The sequence below is a fragment of the Mixophyes fleayi genome, chromosome 7, assembly GCF_038048845.1.
Source record: "Mixophyes fleayi isolate aMixFle1 chromosome 7, aMixFle1.hap1, whole genome shotgun sequence".
In the NCBI taxonomy this organism is placed as follows: domain Eukaryota; kingdom Metazoa; phylum Chordata; class Amphibia; order Anura; family Limnodynastidae; genus Mixophyes; species Mixophyes fleayi.
The window spans coordinates 1,109,771-1,131,673 of record NC_134408.1 but is presented as its reverse complement, the minus strand read 5'-3'; the positions used below and the strand labels follow the sequence as shown (position 1 = coordinate 1,131,673).

The following is a 21,903-nucleotide window of genomic DNA, read 5'->3' as shown; positions in this document are numbered from 1 at the left end:
AGAATAAGGAGGCAGCCGTCGTCTGATGGATAACGACGTGTTAGATGGTGTGGCCTTTATATAATGGATAGCTACACCCTACTGGTATTGTCTCTATCTGTTGGATGATCATCTCTTTCTATGATATCACAATGTTTACCTGTTCGCAACTTCCATGTATCTGACCACCTGCGTACCTAAATGTTCTCACTTCCTCTGTATCTCCTCCCATGTATCTCACTAAGCGTGTTCTCACTACCTCTGTATCTCCTCCCATGTATCTTACTAAGCATGTTCTCACTACCTCTGTATCTCCTCCCATGTATCTCACTAAGCGTGTTCTCACTACCTCTGTATCTCCTCCCATGTATCTTACTAAGCATGTTCTCACTACCTCTGTATCTCCTCCCATGTATCTCACTAAGCGTGTTCTCACTTCCTCTGTATCTCCTCCCATGTATCTCACCATCCATGTTCTCACTTCCTCTGTATCTCCTCCCATGTATCTTACTAAGCATGTTCTCACTTCCTCTGTTTCTCCTCCCATGTATCTTACTAAGCATGTTCTCACTACCTCTGTATCTCCTCCCATGTATCTCACCATCCATGTTCTCACTTCCTCTGTATCTCCTCCCATGTATCTTACTAAGCATGTTCTCACTACCTCTGTATCTCCTCCCATGTATCTCACTAAGCGTGTTCTCACTTCCTCTGTATCTCCTCCCATGTATCTCACTAAGCGTGTTCTCACTACCTCTGTATCTCCTCCCATGTATCTCACTAAGCGTGTTCTCACTTCCTCTGCATCTCCTCCCTTGTATCTCACTAAGCGTGTTCTCACTTCCTCTGCATCTCCTCCCATGTATCTCACCATCCATGTTCTTACCTCCTATGCATCTGACCACCCTTGCAATTCCTCATCCGTGTCCTCACCTCTCGTGTCTCTCGTAATTCCTCCTCCAGTGCTTCTCTTTCCTTTACCAGATAATCATTTCTCTCCAGCAGAGCTTTTCCCAGCTCCGCCGCCAGAAGCAGGTCCTTCTCCTTACTCTCCAAGACCAGACTGAGGTTCTCCTCCCTCTGATCTTCCTCATCCTCTCCCAGGTATGAGGGTCTTCTCTCTATCAGGAACGGGTAGAAATGTTCTTCCATACTGGGGGAAGCCAGAACACCATTCCAGCTGCAGGGGACCCCCTCCCGGGTCTCTGATTCTCTCGAGGTCATTAGATGGTTAAAGCTGGTGGAGAAATAGGGAAACATAAACAGCTAGACAAACTCGTAATACAAAAAGTATTCACAGATTTGTGCCTCGAGACAATGCTGTCTCGGAGGTCTACAGACAATTCCTTTGACTTCATACTTGGTTTGTGCTCTGACATGCACTGTCAGGTGTAGGACCTTATATAGACAGGTGTGTGCCTTTGCAAATCATGTCCAATCAACTAAATTTACCACAGGTGGACTCCATTTAAGCTGTAGGAACATTTTAAGGATGATCAGTGGAAACAGGATGCACCTGAGCTCAATTTTGAGCTTCATGGCAAAGGCTGTGAATACTTTCCAGATGCCCTGTATATAGATATACACACACACGCACACGCACACACACACACACACACAGTATACACAGCATGGAATAAATGTATCCGTTCTTCCCCTTAAAGCACAGTGCAGATGAAACCTCCACATGATCATCTAGTCTGTGACTGAGGGGATGGAATCTTTGGAATATTCACAAACATCTTTCGTGCTACAAATCATTCTCACACAATCACGGGAACAACCCTCCCACAATCTGCTCTAAGGCTTGTACAGGTGTAAGACACAAGAATGTGAGATAAAGAATTTCTGTGAGGACACGTGTCTCGTGTAACAAGTTCCTGACATGTTCAGAAGAATGATTCTCATTCAAAGGACAATACAACCCTGAGATGAAAGATGTCTTTTGTGAAACGGCTGCAGATAAAGTCACGAATATCTGTGTAAAAGTTTGAGTACGTCACAGCACGGAGGCCACAGAAAGACGGTACCGCAGGACACTAGCACCCTAAAGATTGCTGATAACAGACAACAATAACATCCTAACCCTTGTCATGTATGGGACACTGTTACACAACCATCTCCGAACGTTACAAGAAGCAGGAAGATTTGTGTAAATGGAGGCACGTTAGTAAATAGGCGAGAGCGACTTTCAGCTGAAATTTTGCATAAAGACCATAAAATTGCTACAATGCACAGTCTGGGTGTTATTATATTAACGAGTCCCTAACACCTACAACTAAACGAGCCAGATGCCCCAGCGGGATACAACAATGCTGGCTCTATTCTAGTGATAAGCGTGGTAGGGCGTCATTTATCTCAGTAACGTGTTCCATCTGTACACGTTAAACAAGTATCAAAACAGACAACATTATATTTATGGTGTCATAATTGTATAGTTACAATCTGAACAATATTCCAGGGTAAAAAGTCAGGACAAACTTTACCGCGCCTCGATTCGTCCAGCAGGAGATACAAGTACCTATAGCGGTTGCCACAGTAGCCAGAAATAACCGGTTATTCATTGATGGGAATGTTGAACCTGTGACCACACGTTGTGTATTGTAGTTTACAGAAGGCGCTCCCTGCGCCACAAGACTATCCGCTTAGAGGGATGTCGCAGTGACATGGTTCTATGTGATAGTCCCCCTTTTATGGATGACCCCTAGGCATTCTGCATTTGACTTCATTAGATAATGTAGATGGAAACGTCTTGATGAGAGGAGCAGGATAATCAGTGGTTTCTGTCTGCCCTGGGAATCTTGGAGTTCAAATTTAGCTTTACTTAAATCTACTTTTTCCTATCTTCTTTCAGAAGTGGTTTAAGTGGAGATTTCCTAAAGGAAAATGATTTATTGCCACAGATTTAAGCAGTGGGACACAAAAGATGTTGGGAATGTTTTGACTTAGGTACCTTCTACCAAAAAGAAACAGGATTACTACATTCCAGAACCTTTGGTCCAATGAAGTGAAGGTACCATGAGTCTGATGCTTTTGGTGGACACACTTGGTGTTAGTCGATGGTATCTATCAATGTATGTTGGAGATCAGAGAAGGTGGATTCCAGTAAATCCAGAACTAGAGGAAACTGGAAATACAAGTTTAAAATTGCACCTTAAACTTTTAAAAAGATTCTTTAAAACTATTAATATGTGCAAACTCTGTCCAAGGGAGCAAAATGGCCCTATCATCTTGATGGGCAAAGACATAAGTCTGACGGTAGTGTCCAAGGACCTGACTAAGCTTCTCTGTCTGGTCATTACACCCTGCAGATCCCCCAAGCAGATACTATGTGAAGGTTGTATCACTAGACACTTCGGAGGGTAGGTGACCGAGTCTCCCAGCAGGTCGTACCCTGTGTATCACCAGACACTACGGAGGGTAGGTGACCGTGTGTCCCAGCAGGTCGTACCCTGTGTATCACCAGACACTTAGAGGGTAGGTGACCGTGTGTCCCAGCAGGTCGTACCCTGTGTATCACCAGACACTTAGAGGGTAGGTGACCGTGTGTCCCAACAGGTCGTACCCTGTGTATCACCAGACACTTCGGAGGGTAGGTGACCGTGTGTCCCAGCAGGTCGTACCCTGTGTATCACCAGACACTTCGGAGGGTAGGTGACCGTGTGTCCCAGCAGGTCGTACCCTGTGTATCACCAGACACTTCGGAGGGTAGGTGACCGTGTGTCCCAGCAGGTCGTACCCTGTGTATCACCAGACACTTCGGAGGGTAGGTGATCATGTGTCCCAACAGGTCGTACCCTGTGTATCACCAGACACTACGGAGGGTAGGTGACCGTGTGTCCCAACAGGTCGTACCCTGTGTATCACCAGACACTACGGAGGGTAGGTGATCATGTGTCCCAACAGGTCGTACCGTGTGTATCACCAGACACTTAGAGGGTAGGTGACCGTGTGTCCCAGCAGGTCGTACCCTGTGTATCACCAGACACTTCGGAGGGTAGGTGACCGTGTGTCCCAGCAGGTCGTACCCTGTGTATCACCAGACACTACGGAGGGTAGGTGACCGAGTGTCCCAGCAGGTCGTACCCTGTGTATCACCAGACACTTAGAGGGTAGGTGACCGAGTGTCCCAGCAGGTCGTACCCTGTGTATCACTTGACACTACGGAGGGTAGGTGATCATGTGTCCCAACAGGTCGTACCCTGTGTATCACCAGACACTACGGAGGGTAGGTGACCGAGTGTCCCAACAGGTCGTACCCTGTGTATCACCAGACACTTAGAGGGTAGGTGACCGAGTGTCCCAGCAGGTCGTACCCTGTGTATCACCAGACACTACGGAGGGTAGGTGACCGTGTGTCCCAGCAGGTCGTACCCCGTGTATCACCAGACACTTAGAGGGTAGGTGACCGTGTGTCTCAGCAGGTCGTACCCTGTGTATCACCAGACACTTCGGAGGGTAGGTGACCGTGTGTCCCAGCAGGTCGTACCCCGTGTATCACCAGACACTTAGAGGGTAGGTGACCGTGTGTCCCAGCAGGTCGTACCCTGTGTATCACCAGACACTACGGAGGGTAGGTGACCGTGTGTCCCAGCAGGTCGTACCCTGTGTATCACCAGACACTTAGAGGGTAGGTGACCGAGTCTCCCAGCAGGTCGTACCCTGTGTATCACCAGACACTACGGAGGGTAGGTGACCGTGTGTCCCAGCAGGTCGTACCCCGTGTATCACCAGACACTTAGAGGGTAGGTGACCGTGTGTCTCAGCAGGTCGTACCCTGTGTATCACCAGACACTTCGGAGGGTAGGTGACCGTGTGTCCCAGCAGGTCGTACCCTGTGTATCACCAGACACTTCGGAGGGTAGGTGACCGTGTGTCCCAGCAGGTCGTACCCTGTGTATCACCAGACACTTCGGAGGGTAGGTGACCGTGTGTCCCAGCAGGTCGTACCCTGTGTATCACCAGACACTACGGAGGGTAGGTGACCGAGTGTCCCAACAGGTCGTACCCTGTGTATCACCAGACACTTAGAGGGTAGGTGACCGAGTGTCCCAGCAGGTCGTACCCTGTGTATCACCAGACACTTCGGAGGGTAGGTGACCGAGTGTCCCAACAGGTCGTACCCTGTGTATCACCAGACACTACGGAGGGTAGGTGATCATGTGTCCCAACAGGTCGTACCCTGTGTATCACCAGACACTACGGAGGGTAGGTGACCGAGTGTCCCAACAGGTCGTACCCCGTGTATCACCAGACACTTCGGAGGGTAGGTGACCGAGTGTCCCAACAGGTCGTACCCCGTGTATCACCAGACACTTCGGAGGGTAGGTGACCGAGTGTCCCAACAGGTCGTACCCTGTGTATCACCAGACACTTCGGAGGGTAGGTGACCGTGTCTCCCAGCAGGTCGTACCCTGTGTATCACCAGACACTTCGGAGGGTAGGTGACCGTGTGTCCCAACAGGTCGTACCCTGTGTATCACCAGACACTTCGGAGGGTAGGTGACCGTGTCTCCCAGCAGGTCGTACCCCGTGTATCACCAGACACTTCGGAGGGTAGGTGATCATGTGTCCCAACAGGTCGTACCCTGTGTATCACCAGACACTTCGGAGGGTAGGTGATCATGTGTCCCAACAGGTCGTACCCTGTGTATCACCAGACACTACGGAGGGTAGGTGATCATGTGTCCCAGCAGGTCGTACCCTGTGTATCACCAGACACTACGGAGGGTAGGTGATCATGTGTCCCAACAGGTCGTACCCTGTGTATCACCAGACACTACGGAGGGTAGGTGACCGAGTGTCCCAACAGGTCGTACCCTGTGTATCACCAGACACTTAGAGGGTAGGTGATCATGTGTCCCAACAGGTCGTACCGTGTATCACCAGACACTTCGGAGGGTAGGTGACCGTGTGTCCCAACAGGTCGTACCGTGTATCACCAGACACTTCGGAGGGTAGGTGACCGTGTGTCCCAACAGGTCGTACCGTGTATCACCAGACACTACGGAGGGTAGGTGATCATGTGTCCCAACAGGTCGTACCCTGTGTATCACCAGACGCTTCGGAGGGTAGGTGTTCATGTGTCCCAGCAGGTCGTACCGTGTATCACCAGACACTTCGGAGGGTAGGTGACCGTGTGTCCCAACAGGTCGTACCCTGTGTATCACTTGACACTTCAGAGGGTAGGTGTTCATGTGTCCCAGCAGGTCGTACCCTGTATATCACTAGACACTTCGGAGGGTAGGTGACCGTGTCTCCCAGCAGGTCGTACCCTGTGTATCACCAGACACTACGGAGGGTAGGTGTCCCTGTGTCCCAGCAGGTCGTACCGTGTATCACCAGTCACTACAGAGGGTAGGTGATCATGTCTCTCAGCAGGTCGTACCAGACAGACCAGTGATGTCATGTGCTGGATAAACATTCCCAGTAACCACACAACAATCCGCTTCTGTAGTCATGTTGCTCCCACTGAAGGGATCTGAGTTGGAAATTCCCAAACTCGTTGTTCCAGAGATATATTATTATCATCAGAGAAGGTGGAATCATCCTAGTGTTAGTTATGTCACAATAACGTCACACTTACAGCCACCCATAGATAACAACCACAGCTTATATTACCAGTAATAATATAGGATACACAGAACACGGAAATAGCACAGAGACCTGGAAGAATAGTTAGTTACTGTGTCATACTTGGGTGACATTCCGTCTAACGCAGAGCTAATAATTATCTGTAGAAGTAAAGTCTCAAAGCCTGGGATGAGCGATGAAGAAAGTTCAGGAGACGTTTTGTTAGGACAGAAACTGACTCAAACAGGAAATACTGCTTCCCGTCACACGAAAACTCCATAACAGTGTAGCTGACAACCATTCAATGTAACCGACAACCACTACAGCGTGCATGACAACCACCGCAGTGTAAGCTACAACCACTAGTGTGTATGACAATGACTACAGTGTAACCTACAACACTACAGTGTAACCTACAACACTACAGTGTAACCGACAACCACTACAGTGTAACCTACAACACTACAGTGTAACCTACAACACTACAGTGTAACCTACAACCACTACAGTGTGTATGACAACGACTACAGTGTAACCTACAACCACTACAGCGTGCATGACAACCACCGCAGTGTAAGCTACAACCACTAGTGTGTATGACAACGACTACAGTGTAACCTACAACCACTACAGTGTAACCTACAACACTACAGTGTAACCTACAACCACTACAGTGTGTATGACAATGACTACAGTGTAACCTACAACCACTACAGTGTGTATGACAATGACTACAGTGTAACCTACAACCACTACAGCGTGCATGACAACCACCGCAGTGTAAGCTACAACCACTAGTGTGTATGACGACTACAGTGTAACCTACAACACTACAGTGTAACCGACAACCACTACAGTGTAACCTCCACATATTTTCCATTAATGCAAATGTAAAATGCAAACTACCCTTTTGCCCCACTGACCTTCCCGCTATGAGAGAACTGCCCCTGAGCAGGGTGACACTCACTGCACAATACAGTTTATTGCCTGAAGGAAACAAAGTGAAATGAGGGTAGATGAGGGGAAGTACAGCGTATACAGCAGACTCACAGCATCACTCATACAATGTCCCCGAGGATCAGGGAACCTGCTGAGCGGTGTAATGTGCAGGTTTCGGTGCTGACTCACTTTTGGGATCTGGATATAACACTATTAAGAAGGGCGTCTCCTGTAAGGTATTAAATATTTGTTGGTACAAGTCATTGCTGTCCTTCTATAGAGGTAATCCTGCAGCCTTACCCCAGACATGTCACTTATACATAGTATGACAGCAGAGGTCAGTGTATAATGTACAGTCCTAGAGGTCACAGCGTATAATGTACAGTCCTAGAGGTGTCCTCATCATAGAGTATAATGTACAGTCCTGGAATAATACATGTGAGAGTGTCTAGAACATGTGTTACTGTATGTGATTAGCGTGTCGTAGAATAAGACATGAGTGTGTCTAGAACATGTGTTACTGTATGTGATTAGCGTGTCCTGTAATAAGACATGTGAGAGTGTCTAGAACATGTGTTTCTGTATGTTATTAGCGTGTCCTGGAATAAGACATGAGTGTGTCTAGAACATGTGTTAATGTATGTAAATAGCGTGTCCTGGAATAAGACATGTGAGTGTCTAGAAATGTGTTTCTGTATGTGATTAGCGTGTCGTGAAATAAGACATGTGAGTGTGTCTAGAACATGAGTTAATGTATGTGATTAGCATGTCCTGGAATAAGACATGTGAGTGTCTAGAACATGTGTTACTGTATGTGATTAGCATGTCCTGGAATAAGACATGTGAGTGTCTAGAACATGTGTTACTGTATGTGATTAGCATGTCCTGGAGTAAGACATGTGAGAGTGTCTAGAACATGTGTTACTGTATGTGATTAGCGTGTCCTGGAATAAGACATGTGAGTGTCTAGAACATGTGTTACTGTATGTGATTAGCGTGTCCTGGAGTAAGACATGTGAGAGTGTCTAGAACGTGTTACTGTATGTGATTAGCGTGTCCTGGAGTAAGACATGTGAGACTGTCTAAAACACATGTGTTTCTGTATGTGATTAGCGTGTCCTGGAGTAAGACATGTGAGACTGTCTAGAACATGTGTTTCTGTATGTGATTAGCGTGTCCTGGAATAAGACATGTGAGTGTCTAGAACATGTGTTACTGTATGTGATTAGCGTGTCCTGGAGTAAGACATGTGAGTGTCTAGAACATGTGTTACTGTATGTGATTAGCGTGTCCTGGAGTAAGACATGTGAGACTGTCTAAAACACATGTGTTTCTGTATGTGATTAGCGTGTCCTGGAATAAGACATGAGTCTCTAGAACATGTGTTTCTGTATGTGATTAGCGTGTCCTGTAATAAGACATGAGTGTCTAGAACATGTGTTTCTGTATGTGATTAGCATGTCCTGGAATAAGACATGAGTCTCTAGAACATGTTTCTGTATGTGATTAGCATGTCCTGGAATAAGACATGAGCCTCTAGAACATGTGTTTCTGTATGTGATTAGCGTGTCCTGGAATAAGACATGAGTCTCTAGAACATGTGCTCTGTATGTGATTAGCATGTCCTGGAATAAGACATGTGAGCCTCTAGAACATGTGTTACTGTATGTGATTAGCGTGTCCTGGAGTAAGACATGTGAGATTGTCTAGAACATGTGTTTCTGTATGTGATTAGCGTGTCCTGGAATAAGACATGAGTGTCTAGAACATGTGTTTCTGTATGTGATTAGCATGTCCTGGAATAAGACATGAGTCTCTAGAACATGTGTTTCTGTATGTGATTAGCATGTCCTGGAATAAGACATGAGTCTCTAGAACATGTGTTTCTGTGTGTGATTAGCGTGTCCTGGAATAAGACATGTGAGTGTCTAGAATATGTGTTTCTGTATGTGATTAGCATGTCCTGGAATAAGACATGTGAGTGTCTAGAACATGTGTTACTGTATGTGATTAGCGTGTCCTGAAGTAAGACATGTGAGACTGTCTAGAACATGTGTTTCTGTATGTGATTAGCGTGTCCTGGAATAAGACGTGAGTGTCTAGAACATGTGTTACTGTATGTGATTAGCGTGTCCTGGAGTAAGACATGTGAGACTGTCTAGAACATGTGTTTCTGTATGTGATTAGCGTGTCCTGGAATAAGACATGAGTCTCTAGAACATGTGTTACTGTATGTGATTAGCGTGTCCTGGAATAAGACATGAGTCTCTAGAACATGTGTTTCTGTATGTGATTAGCATGTCCTGGAATAAGACATGAGTCTCTAGAACATGTGTTTCTGTGTGTGATTAGCGTGTCCTGGAATAAGACATGTGAGTGTCTAGAACATGTGTTTCTGTATGTGATTAGCATGTCCTGGAATAAGACATGTGAGTGTCTAGAACATGTGTTACTGTATGTGATTAGCGTGTCCTGAAGTAAGACATGTGAGACTGTCTAGAACATGTGTTTCTGTATGTGATTAGCGTGTCCTGGAATAAGACGTGAGTGTCTAGAACATGTGTTACTGTATGTGATTAGCATGTCCTGGAATAAGACATGTGAGTGTCTAGAACATGTGTTACTGTATGTGATTAGCGTGTCCTGAAGTAAGACATGTGAGACTGTCTAGAACATGTGTTTCTGTATGTGATTAGCGTGTCCTGGAATAAGACGTGAGTGTCTAGAACATGTGTTACTGTATGTGATTAGCGTGTCCTGGAGTAAGACATGTGAGACTGTCTAGAACATGTGTTTCTGTATGTGATTAGCGTGTCCTGGAATAAGACATGAGTCTCTAGAACATGTGTTACTGTATGTGATTAGCGTGTCCTGGAATAAGACATGAGTCTCTAGAACATGTGTTTCTGTATGTGATTAGCATGTCCTGGAATAAGACATGAGTCTCTAGAACATGTGTTTCTGTATGTGATTAGCGTGTCCTGGAATAAGACATGAGTGTCTAGAACATGTGTTTCTGTATGTGATTAGCGTGTCCTGGAATAAGACATGAGTCTCTAGAACATGTGTTTCTGTGTGTGATTAGCGTGTCCTGGAATAAGACATGAGTCTCTAGAACATGTGTTTCTGTATGTGATTAGCGTGTCCTGCAGTAAGACATGTGAGTATTTTAAACATGTGTTACTGTATGTGATTAGCGTGTCCTGGAATAAGACATGTGAGAGTGTCTAGTACATGTGTTTCTGTATGTGATTAGCGTGTCCTGCAGTAAGACATGTGAGTATTTAGAACATGTGTTACTGTATGTGATTAGCGTGTCCTGCTGTAAGATAGGTGAGTGTCTAGAAGATGTGTTACTGTATGTGATTAGCATGTCCTGGAATAAGACATGTGAGTATTTAGAGCATGTGTTTCTGTATGTGATTAGCGTGTCCTGCTGTAAGATAGGTGAGAGTGTCTAAAAGATGTGTTACTGTATGTGATTAGCGTGTCCTGGAATAAGACATGTGAGAGTGTCTAGTACATGTGTTTCTGTATGTGATTAGCGTGTCCTGCAGTAAGACATGTGAGTATTTAGAACATGTGTTACTGTATGTGATTAGCGTGTCCTGCTGTAAGATAGGTGAGAGTGTCTAGAAGATGTGTTACTGTATGTGATTAGCATGTCCTGGAATAAGACATGTGAGTATTTAGAGCATGTGTTTCTGTATGTGATTAGCGTGTCCTGCTGTAAGATAGGTGAGAGTGTCTAGAAGATGTGTTACTGTATGTGATTAGCGTGTCCTGGAATAAGACATGTGAAATAAGACATGTGAGAGTGTCTAGTACATGTGTTTCTATGTGTGATTAGCGTGTCCTGGAATAAGACATGAGTCTCTAGAACATTTGTTTCTGTATGTGATTAGCGTGTCCTGGAATAAGACATGAGTCTCTAGAACATATGTTTCTGTATGTGATTAGCGTGTCCTGGAATAAGACATGTGAGAGTGTCTAGTACATGTGTTTCTGTATGTGATTAGCGTGTCCTGCAGTAAGACATGTGAGTATTTAGAACATGTGTTACTGTATGTGATTAGCGTGTCCTGCTGTAAGATAGGTGAGAGTGTCTAGAAGATGTGTTACTGTATGTGATTAGCATGTCCTGGAATAAGACATGTGAGTATTTAGAGCATGTGTTTCTGTATGTGATTAGCGTGTCCTGCTGTAAGATAGGTGAGAGTGTCTAGAAGATGTGTTACTGTATGTGATTAGCGTGTCCTGGAATAAGACATGTGAAATAAGACATGTGAGAGTGTCTAGTACATGTGTTTCTGTGTGTGATTAGCGTGTCCTGGAATAAGACATGAGTCTCTAGAACATTTGTTTCTGTATGTGATTAGCGTGTCCTGGAATAAGACATGAGTCTCTAGAACATATGTTTCTGTATGTGATTAGCGTGTCCTGGAATAAGACATGTGAGAGTGTCTAGTACATGTGTTTCTGTATGTGATTAGCGTGTCCTGCAGTAAGACATGTGAGTATTTAGAACATGTGTTACTGTATGTGATTAGCATGTCCTGCTGTAAGACAGGTGAGTGTCTAGAAGATGTGTTACTGTATGTGATTAGCATGTCCTGGAATAAGACATGTGAGAGTGTCTAGTACATGTGTTTCTGTATGTGATTAGCGTGTCCTGCAGTAAGACATGTGAGTATTTAGAACATGTGTTACTGTATGTGATTAGCATGTCCTGCTGTAAGACAGGTGAGTGTCTAGAAGATGTGTTACTGTATGTGATTAGCATGTCCTGGAATAAGACATGTGAGAGTGTCTAGTACATGTGTTTCTGTATGTGATTAGCGTGTCCTGCAGTAAGACATGTGAGTATTTAGAACATGTGTTACTGTATGTGATTAGCATGTCCTGCTGTAAGACAGGTGAGTGTCTAGAAGATGTGTTACTGTATGTGATTAGCGTGTCCTGGAATAAGACATGAGAGTGTCTAGTACATGTTACTGTATGTGATTAGCGTGTCCTGGAATAAGACATGAGAGTGTCTAGTACATGTTACTGTATGTGATTAGCGTGTCCTGGAATAAGATGCGTGTGACGGTTTCCAGGATTCCCGATCTCTCACCTTGCAGGACTGAGGGTGTGAGGACAGCAGCGGACAGGTCAGACCAGCAGAACCAGTGTGACGACACTACAGACTGCACAATACGAGTCACTGTGTAACACACACACACTACCTGGTGCTGTGTAACACACATACACTACCTGGTGCTGTGTAACACACATACACTACTTGTCACTGTGTAACACATACACTACTTGTCACTGTGTAACACACACACACTACCTGGTGCTGTGTAACACACATACACTACTTGTCACTGTGTAACACATACACTACTTGTCACTGTGTAACACATACACTACTTGTCACTGTGTAACACACACATACTACTTGTCATTGTGTAACACACATACACTACTTGTCACTGTGTAACACATACTAGTTGTCACTGTGTAACACACACTAGTTGTCACTGTGTAAAACACACATTACTTGGTACAGTGTAACACACATACACTAAATGTCACTGTGCAACACACACAAACTACTTGTTACAGTGTAACACACACACACACACACACACACACTACTTGTCACTGTGTAACACACACACACACACACACACACACTACTTGTCACTGTGTAACACACATACACACACACTACTTGTCACTGTGTAACACACACACACACACACACACTACTTGTCACTGTGTAACACACACACACACACACACTACTTGTCACTGTGTAACACACACACACACACACACTACTTGTCACTGTGTAACACACACACTACTTGTCACTGTGTAACACACACACACACACTACTTGTCACTGTGTAACACACATACACTACCTGTTACAGTGTAACACAGAAGTTTCTGTGTGTGAGTATAGTGTGTGTACAAGGTAATGTCTCTTACCTGTAGAGTCAGGAAATCTCGGAGTGTGGACATCTCTGAGTGCAGGTGAGCGGTCTCTTACTCTCCCTGACTCTCACTCTCCTCCCTCCACAGCAACGTACACAAATGACAGGTGTGGTTATATGGGAGGAGACGGATTATACACAGCCCCCTCCCCTCTAAAACACAGGCAGTAAGTCCCTGAGATCTACAGGACGAGGAACATGGCACTTGTACAGCCACCGAAACATTATCCAGTATCATACCCAGAGCCTTCTCTGTCACCTGCCCCATGAGATCTACCCCAATACCCCTCCCCCACTATATACACCCCACTGGGGGTACCCAGAGCCTTCTCTGTCACCTGCCCCATGAGATCTACCCCTCCCCCACTATATACACCCCACTGGGGGTACCCAGAGCCTTCTCTGTCACCTGCCCCATGGGATCTACCCCTCCCCCACTATATACACCTCACTGGGGGTACCCAGAGCCTTCTCTGTCATCTGCCCCATGAGATCTACCCCTCCCCCACTATATACACCTCACTGGGGGTACCCAGAGCCTTCTCTGTCATCTGCCCCATGGGATCTACCCCTCCCCCACTATATACACCTCACTGGGGGTACCCAGAGCCTTCTCTGTCATCTGCCCCATGGGATCTACCCCTCCCCCACTATATACACCTCACTGGGGGTACCCAGAGCCTTCTCTGTCATCTGCCCCATGAGATCTACCCCTCCCCCACTATATACACCTCACTGGGGGTACCCAGAGCCTTCTCTGTCATCTGCCCCATGGGATCTACCCCTCCCCCACTATAACACCTCACTGGGGGTACCCAGAGCCTTCTCTGTCATCTGCCCCATGAGATCTACCCTCCCCCACTATATACACCTCACTGGGGGTACCCAGAGCCCTTCTCTGTCATCTGCCCCATGGGATCTACCCCTCCCCCACTATATACACCTCACTGGGGGTACCCAGAGCCTTCTCTGTCATCTGCCCCATGAGATCTACCCCTCCCCCACTATATACACCTCACTGGGGGTACCCAGAGCCCTTCTCTGTCACCTGCCCCATGAGATCTACCCCTCCCCCACTATATACACCTCTCCACTGGGGGTACCCAGAGCCCTTCTCTGTCATCTGCCCCATGGGATCTACCCCTCCCCCACTATATACACCCCACTGGGGGTACCCAGAGCCTTCTCTGTCATCTGCCCCATGAGATCTACACCAATACCCCTCCCCCCATTATATACACCTCACTGGGGGTACCCAGAGCCTTCTCTGTCATCTGCCCCATGAGATCTACCCCAATACCCCTCCCCCATTATATACACCTCACTGGGGGTACCCAGAGCCTTCTCTGTCATCTGCCCCATGAGATCTACCCCAATACCCCTCCCCCACTATATACACCCCACTGGGGGTACCCAGAGCCTTCTCTGTCATCTGCCCCATGAGATCTACCCCTCCCCCCACTATATACACCTCACTGGGGGTACCCAGAGCCTTCTCTGTCACCTGCCCATGAGATCTACCCCAATACCCCTCCCCCCATTATATACACCTCACTGGGCTACCCAGAGCCTTCTCTGTCATCTGCCCCATGAGATCTACCCCTCCCCCCATTATATACACCTCACTGGGGTACCCAGAGCCTTCTCTGTCACCTGCCCCATGAGATCTACACCAATACCCCTCCCCATTATATACACCCCACTGGGGGTACCCAGAGCCCTTCTCTGTCACCTGCCCCATGAGATCTACCCCTCCCCCCACTATATACACCCCACTGGGGGTACCCAGAGCCCTTCTCTGTCACCTGCCCCATGAGATCTACCCCTCCCCCACTATATACACCCCACTGGGGTACCCAGAGCCCTTCTCTGTCACCTGCCCCATGGGATCTACCCCTCCCCCACTATATACACCTCACTGGGGGTACCCAGAGCCCTTCTCTGTCATCTGCCCATGAGATCTACCCCTCCCCCACTATATACACCCCACTGGGGGTACCCAGAGCCTTCTCTGTCATCTGCCCCATGAGATCTACCCTCCCCCACTATATACACCTCACTGGGGGTACCCAGAGCCTTCTCTGTCACCTGCCCCATGAGATCTACCCCTCCCCCACTATATACACCTCACTGGGGGTACCCAGAGCCTTCTCTGTCATCTGCCCCATGAGATCTACCCCTCCCCCACTATATCACCCACTGGGGGTACCCAGAGCCTTCTCTGTCACCTGCCCCATGAGATCTACCCCTCCCCACTATATACACCACTGGGGGTACCCAGAGCCCTTCTCTGTCATCTGCCCCATGAGATCTACCCCTCCCCCCACTATATACACCCCACTGGGGGTACCCAGAGCCGTTCTCTGTCATCTGCCCCATGAGATCTACCCCTCCCCCACTATATACACCCCACTGGGGGTACCCAGAGCCCTTTCTCTGTCATCTGCCCCATGAGATCTACACCAATACCCCTCCCCCCATTATATACACCCCACCTGGGGGTACCCAGAGCCCTTCTCTGTCACCTGCCCCATGGGATCTACCCCAATACCCCCCCCCCCCATTATATACACCCCACTGGGGGTACCCAGAGCCTTCTCTGTCATCTGCCCCATGAGATCTACCCCTCCCCCACTATATACACCCCACTGGGGGTACCCAGAGCCCTTCTCTGTCATCTGCCCCATGAGATCTACACCAATACCCCTCCCCCCATTATATACACCCCACTGGGGGTACCCAGAGCCCTTCTCTGTCACCTGCCCCATGGGATCTACACCAATACCTCTCCCCCCATATCTCCCCCCATTATATACACCCCACTGGGGGTACCCAGAGCCCTTCTCTGTCACCTGCCCCATGAGATCTACCCCTCCCCCACTATATACACCCCACTGGGGGTACCCAGAGCCCTTCTCTGTCACCTGCCCCATGGGATCTACACCAATACCCCTCCCCCACTATATACACCCCACTGGGGGTACCCAGAGCCCTTCTCTGTCATCTGCCCCATGAGATCTACACCAATACCCCCCCCCCATTATATACACCCCACTGGGGGTACCCAGAGCCCTTCTCTGTCACCTGCCCCATGAGATCTACCCCTCCCCCACTATATACACCTCACTGGGGGTACCCAGAGCCCTTCTCTGTCATCTGCCCCATGAGATCTACACCAATACCCGCCCCCCATTATATACACCTCACTGGGGGTACCCAGAGCCCTTCTCTGTCACCTGCCCCATGGGATCTACCCCAATACCCCCCCCCCATTATATACACCTCACTGGGGGTACCCAGAGCCTTCTCTGTCACCTGCCCCATGAGATCTACCCCTCCCCCACTATATACACCCCACTGGGGGTACCCAGAGCCCTTCTCTGTCACCTGCCCCATGGGATCTACCCCTCCCCCACTATATACACCTCACTGGGGGTACCCAGAGCCCTTCTCTGTCATCTGCCCCATGAGATCTACACCAATACCCGCCCCCCATGTATATACACCCCACTGGGGGTACCCAGAGCCCTTCTCTGTCATCTGCCCCATGAGATCTACCCCTCCCCCACTATATACACCCCACTGGAGGTACCCAGAGCCCTTCTCTGTCACCTGCCCCATGGGATCTACACCAATACCCCCCTCCCCATTATATACACATCACTGGGGGTACCCAGAGCCCTTCTCTGTCACCTGCCCCATGGGATCTACACCAATACCCCGCCCCCCATTATATACACCCCACTGGGGGGTACCCAGAGCCTTCTCTGTCATCTGCCCCATGAGATCTACCCCTCCCCCACTATATACACCCCACTGGAGGTACCCAGAGCCCTTCTCTGTCACCTGCCCCATGGGATCTACACCAATACCCCCCCCCCATTATATACACCTCACTGGGGGTACCCAGAGCCCTTCTCTGTCACCTGCCCCATGGGATCTACACCAATACCCGCCCCCCATTATATACACCCCACTGGGGGTACCCAGAGCCTTCTCTGTCATCTGCCCCATGAGATCTACCCCTCCCCCCACTATATACACCCCCACTGGAGGTACCCAGAGCCCTTCTCTGTCACCTGCCCCATGGGATCTACACCAATACCCCTCCCCCACTATATACACCCCACTGGGGGTACCCAGAGCCCTTCTCTGTCACCTGCCCCATGGGATCTACACCAATACCCCCCCCCCATTATATACACCTCACTGGGGGTACCCAGAGCCCTTCTCTGTCACCTGCCCCATGGGATCTACACCAATACCCCTCCCCCACTATATACACCCCACTGGGGGTACCCAGAGCCCTTCTCTGTCACCTGCCCCATGGGATCTACCCCCAATACCCCTCCCCCCATTATATACACCTCACTGGGGGTACCCAGAGCCCTTCTCTGTCACCTGCCCCATGGGATCTACCCCAATACCCCTCCCCCCCATTATATACACCCCACTGGGGGTACCCAGAGCCTTCTCTGTCATCTGCCCCATGAGATCTACCCCTCCCCCACTATATACACCCCACTGGTGGTACCCAGAGCCCTTCTCTGTCACCTGCCCCATGGGATCTACACCAATACCCCGCCCCCCATTATATACACCTCACTGGGGGTACCCAGAGCCCTTCTCTGTCACCCTGCCCCATGGGATCTACCCCAATACCCCTCCCCCCATTATATACACCCCACTGGGGGTACCCAGAGCCTTCTCTGTCATCTGCCCCATGAGATCTACCACTCCCCCACTATATACACCCCACTGGTGGTACCCAGAGCCCTTCTCTGTCACCTGCCCCATGGGATCTACACCAATACCCGCCCCCCCATTATATACACCTCACTGGGGGTACCCAGAGCCCTTCTCTGTCACCTGCCCCATGGGATCTACCCCAATACCCCCCCCCCCCATTATATACACCTCACTGGGGGTACCCAGAGCCCTTCTCTGTCACCTGCCCCATGGGATCTACCCCAATACCCCTCCCCCCATTATATACACCTCACTGGGGTACCCAGAGCCCTTCTCTGTCACCTGCCCCATGGGATCTACCCCAATACCCCCCCCCCCCCCATTATATACACCTCACTGGGGGTACCCAGAGCCCTTCTCTGTCACCTGCCCCATGGGATCTACCCCAATACCCCCTCCCCCCATTATATACACCTCACTGGGGGTACCCAGAGCCCTTCTCTGTCACCTGCCCCATGGGATCTACCCCAATACCCCCCCCCCCCCATTATATACACCTCACTGGGGGTACCCAGAGCCCTTCTCTGTCACCTGCCCCATGGGATCTACACCAATACCCCTCCCCCACTATATACACCTCACTGGGGGTACCCAGAGCCCTTCTCTGTCACCTGACCTCTACGGTTTTCTAGTAACTGTTTAGTTAGTAAGTACAATAAACACTAATGCTGGACTATACGTCACTCCATGTGGGGTACAGCTTTCCTGTCAATTATACTCCTTGATGAACCCCCCAATATTCATCACTAGGAAAGGGGACCAGTCTGGGGTACATGTCTATCTCTGTGCGTTATAGAAGACCTCAACCATTATAGTGTCTGCTTGGTGCCCCCCTCGGATAATCTCTCATAAATGTATTTCATTTTACGACCTCTGAGCTGAATACACCAAACTCTTGGTTAGATACAGGTCCAAGTCTGAGAGCTGCTGGGGTAAAGGATTGCCCTCAGTTATAAGTACTAGGTTTCAAGGCTGCCCCTCATTGCTAACTAGATCTTGGGGTGCAAGTCCCCCGGTAATTTACCCCAGTCGGGTGCCTTTACTTTGTGACACACAATATAGCTCCTCCCGCAGGAAGCACATGTTATTACAGTAGACGAGTCTGTATCAAACAAACACCAGTCACAGCACACAGTGAATGTCAGAACTTTATTTATAAAGGTAACAAAACATCGCTGGGCGACGGGGCGAATCTGTTGACTCAGGTAAAGGTGAGTGAGAACGCTCGGTATCTGAAGTTAGTAAAAACGTCAATCTTGGAGCTGCTTCCGGCGGCTGTGAGGACCTGCAAAGAAAACAGAGAATGAGTCTCATACTGACCAAGCGCTGTCTCTCCAACACTGTCCGAACAAAGCCTTTCACTGACTGAGCGCCGTCCCTCCAACACGGACAGAGCGCCGTCCCTCCAACACGGACAGTGCGCCGTCCCTCCAACACGGACAGAGCGCCGTCCCTCCAACACGGACAGAGCGCCGTCCCTCCAACACGGACAGAGCGCCGTCCCTCCAACACGGACAGAGCGCCGTCCCTCCAACACGGACAGAGCGCCGTCCCTCCAACACGGACAGAGCGCCGTCCCTCCAACACGGACAGTGCGCCGTCCCTCCAACACGGACAGAGCGCCGTCCCTCCAACACGGACTGAACAAGGTCCCTCCAACACGGGACAGAGCGCCGTCCCTCCAACACGGACAGAGAGCCGTCCCTCCAACACGGACAGAGCGCCGTCCCTCCAACACGGACAGAGCGCCGTCCCTCCAACACGGACAGTGCGCCGTCCCTCCAACACGGACAGAGCGCCGTCCCTCCAACACGGACAGAGCGCCGTCCCTCCAACACGGACAGAGCGCCGTCCCTCCAACACGGACAGAGCGCCGTCCCTCCAACACGGGACAGTGCGCCGTCCCTCCAACACGGACAGTGCGCCGTCCCTCCAACACGGACAGAGCGCCGTCCCTCCAACACGGACAGAGCGCCGTCCCTCCAACACGGACAGAGCGCCGTCCCTCCAACACGGACTGAACAAGGTCCCTCCAACACGGACAGAGCGCCGTCCCTCCAACACGGACAGTGCGCCGTCCCTCCAACACGGACAGAGCGCCGTCTCTCCAACACAGACAGAGCGCCGTCTTTCCAACACTGACTGAACAAGGTCCCTCACTAATCGATCACTCTCTCTGGCACTGACCGAGCACAAAATGTTAGCTCCACAGTCACCTCCTTGGATCATACCTTGTTCTCCTGGGAAGTCTCATTGATGCTCAGAGAGTAGATGGAACAGGGGCTACAGGGGATCCGAGCGCGGACCTCTCCGTTTATCTGACAGTGATTGATGTGAGGCGCCTGCCCGGCACACAGGATCTGCGGAGGACAGACAGAGGATTGGAGGAGGGGTGTCTGCCCGGCCCAGCCATGAGAAGAACCATGACGGACATCATACTTACCATGTCCTGATAGAACATGACTTGCTGCTGGCTCTCCTGGATTGGGAAGATGGTGGTAGGGGTGACAGAGCGTAGATGCCAAAGAGACAGCATGGGGGCCTCCGCCACAGACCTGGAGGGAGCAGATACATAGATTATCAATGACCAATCACACAGGCCCAGCCCCCACATCGAGGACACGTAGCCCCTCACCATCCAGTCAGAGTCTGTTGCCAGGCAACTAATCCATTTCCCGTACTGCGGGCCGAGCACATTCCTGAGAAAAAAACGGGAGAGTGAGACATGATCGTTCAACAGCGACAGGCTTGGGATGACAGCACCAGGGGACATTACCTCATATTTATACACCTCAATCTTGTGGGTCTGTGATCCTGTCCTGAGATCTAGCAGAAAGAACCAGTAATTAATGTGATATTTAGCCCCCACCCAGATGAAGAAAGAACTGGACCGGGGACTCACCCCAGAGTCTGACAGACCCGTCCTCACTTCCGGACACACATTCTCTCTGCTGTTCCCTCAGGGCCAAGCAATGGATGTAATCCTTGTGTCCTTCAAGGGCCATCTAAAAGCCAAAAGAGAAAATACAGTTCTAGTGCTGTCCTGGTACATTGTCAGACCCACGTCAGGGTAATATACATAGTAACATAGTAACATAGTTGATGAGGTTGAATAAAAGACACCAGTCCATCAAGTTCAACCTATTTGGATCTGCCGCGATCCTGCACTTATATTTGAAATTGATCCAGAGTAAGCAACCGCCAATCTGTTTCAAATTCCCCCAAACCCAATATTGCAGTCCTATTCCTATTCCCTATATCCACTACTATCCTTCATTTTAATTAACGGTCCGTATCCCTGGATACACTTTTCCGCAAAAAATGTGTCTAACCCTTTCTTAAACATATCTATTGAATCTGCCATCACAACCTTCCCTGGCAATGAATTCCATATCTTGACTGCCCTTACTGTAAAGAACCCCTTCCTTTGCTGGTTGTGAAACTTCCTCTCCTCTAACCTTAGGGGATGACCACGTGTCCTGTGTATGGTCCCTTGGGGTAAAAAGTTCCCATGAAAGTTCTCTGTATTGACCCTTAATGTATTTGTACATAGTAATCATATCTCCTCTTAGACGCCTCTTTTCTAAAGTAAACATGCCTAAACTGGCTAACCTTTCCTCATAACCTAATGACTCCATACCCTTTATCAATTTTGTCGCCCTTCTCTGATCCC

At 49.1% G+C, this 21,903-nt stretch overlaps 2 protein-coding genes across 3 annotated transcripts in view; both read right to left on the bottom strand.

The window, feature by feature from the left end:
• BICDL2 (BICD family like cargo adaptor 2) overlaps positions 1–13,574 on the bottom strand; it is a 39,161-nt gene extending 25,587 nt beyond the window's left edge. Inside the window, exons 1-2 of one of the 2 annotated variants that reach the window (XM_075178749.1) lie at positions 13,477–13,574; positions 913–1,216 (exon numbers count right to left, since the gene is read on the bottom strand). In XM_075178749.1, coding sequence (XP_075034850.1) covers positions 913–1,203 — 291 coding nt within the window. In that variant the 5' untranslated portion in view covers positions 1,204–1,216; positions 13,477–13,574. Of the gene's footprint in view, positions 1–912; positions 1,217–7,475; positions 7,528–13,476 lie in introns of those variants that run through there. The other variant, XM_075178750.1, reaches the window with a different exon arrangement.
• A 5,786-nt stretch (positions 13,575–19,360) lies between these two features.
• THOC6 (THO complex subunit 6) lies at positions 19,361–21,279 on the bottom strand. The gene is given in 7 exon segments (XM_075178761.1): positions 19,361–19,515; positions 20,462–20,590; positions 20,674–20,772; positions 20,854–20,916; positions 20,918–20,929; positions 21,007–21,056; positions 21,133–21,279. Coding segments are annotated over 7 exon segments (540 nt in total). The 5' UTR covers positions 21,236–21,279; the 3' UTR covers positions 19,361–19,431.
• Between the last annotated feature and the right edge of the window lie 624 nt (positions 21,280–21,903).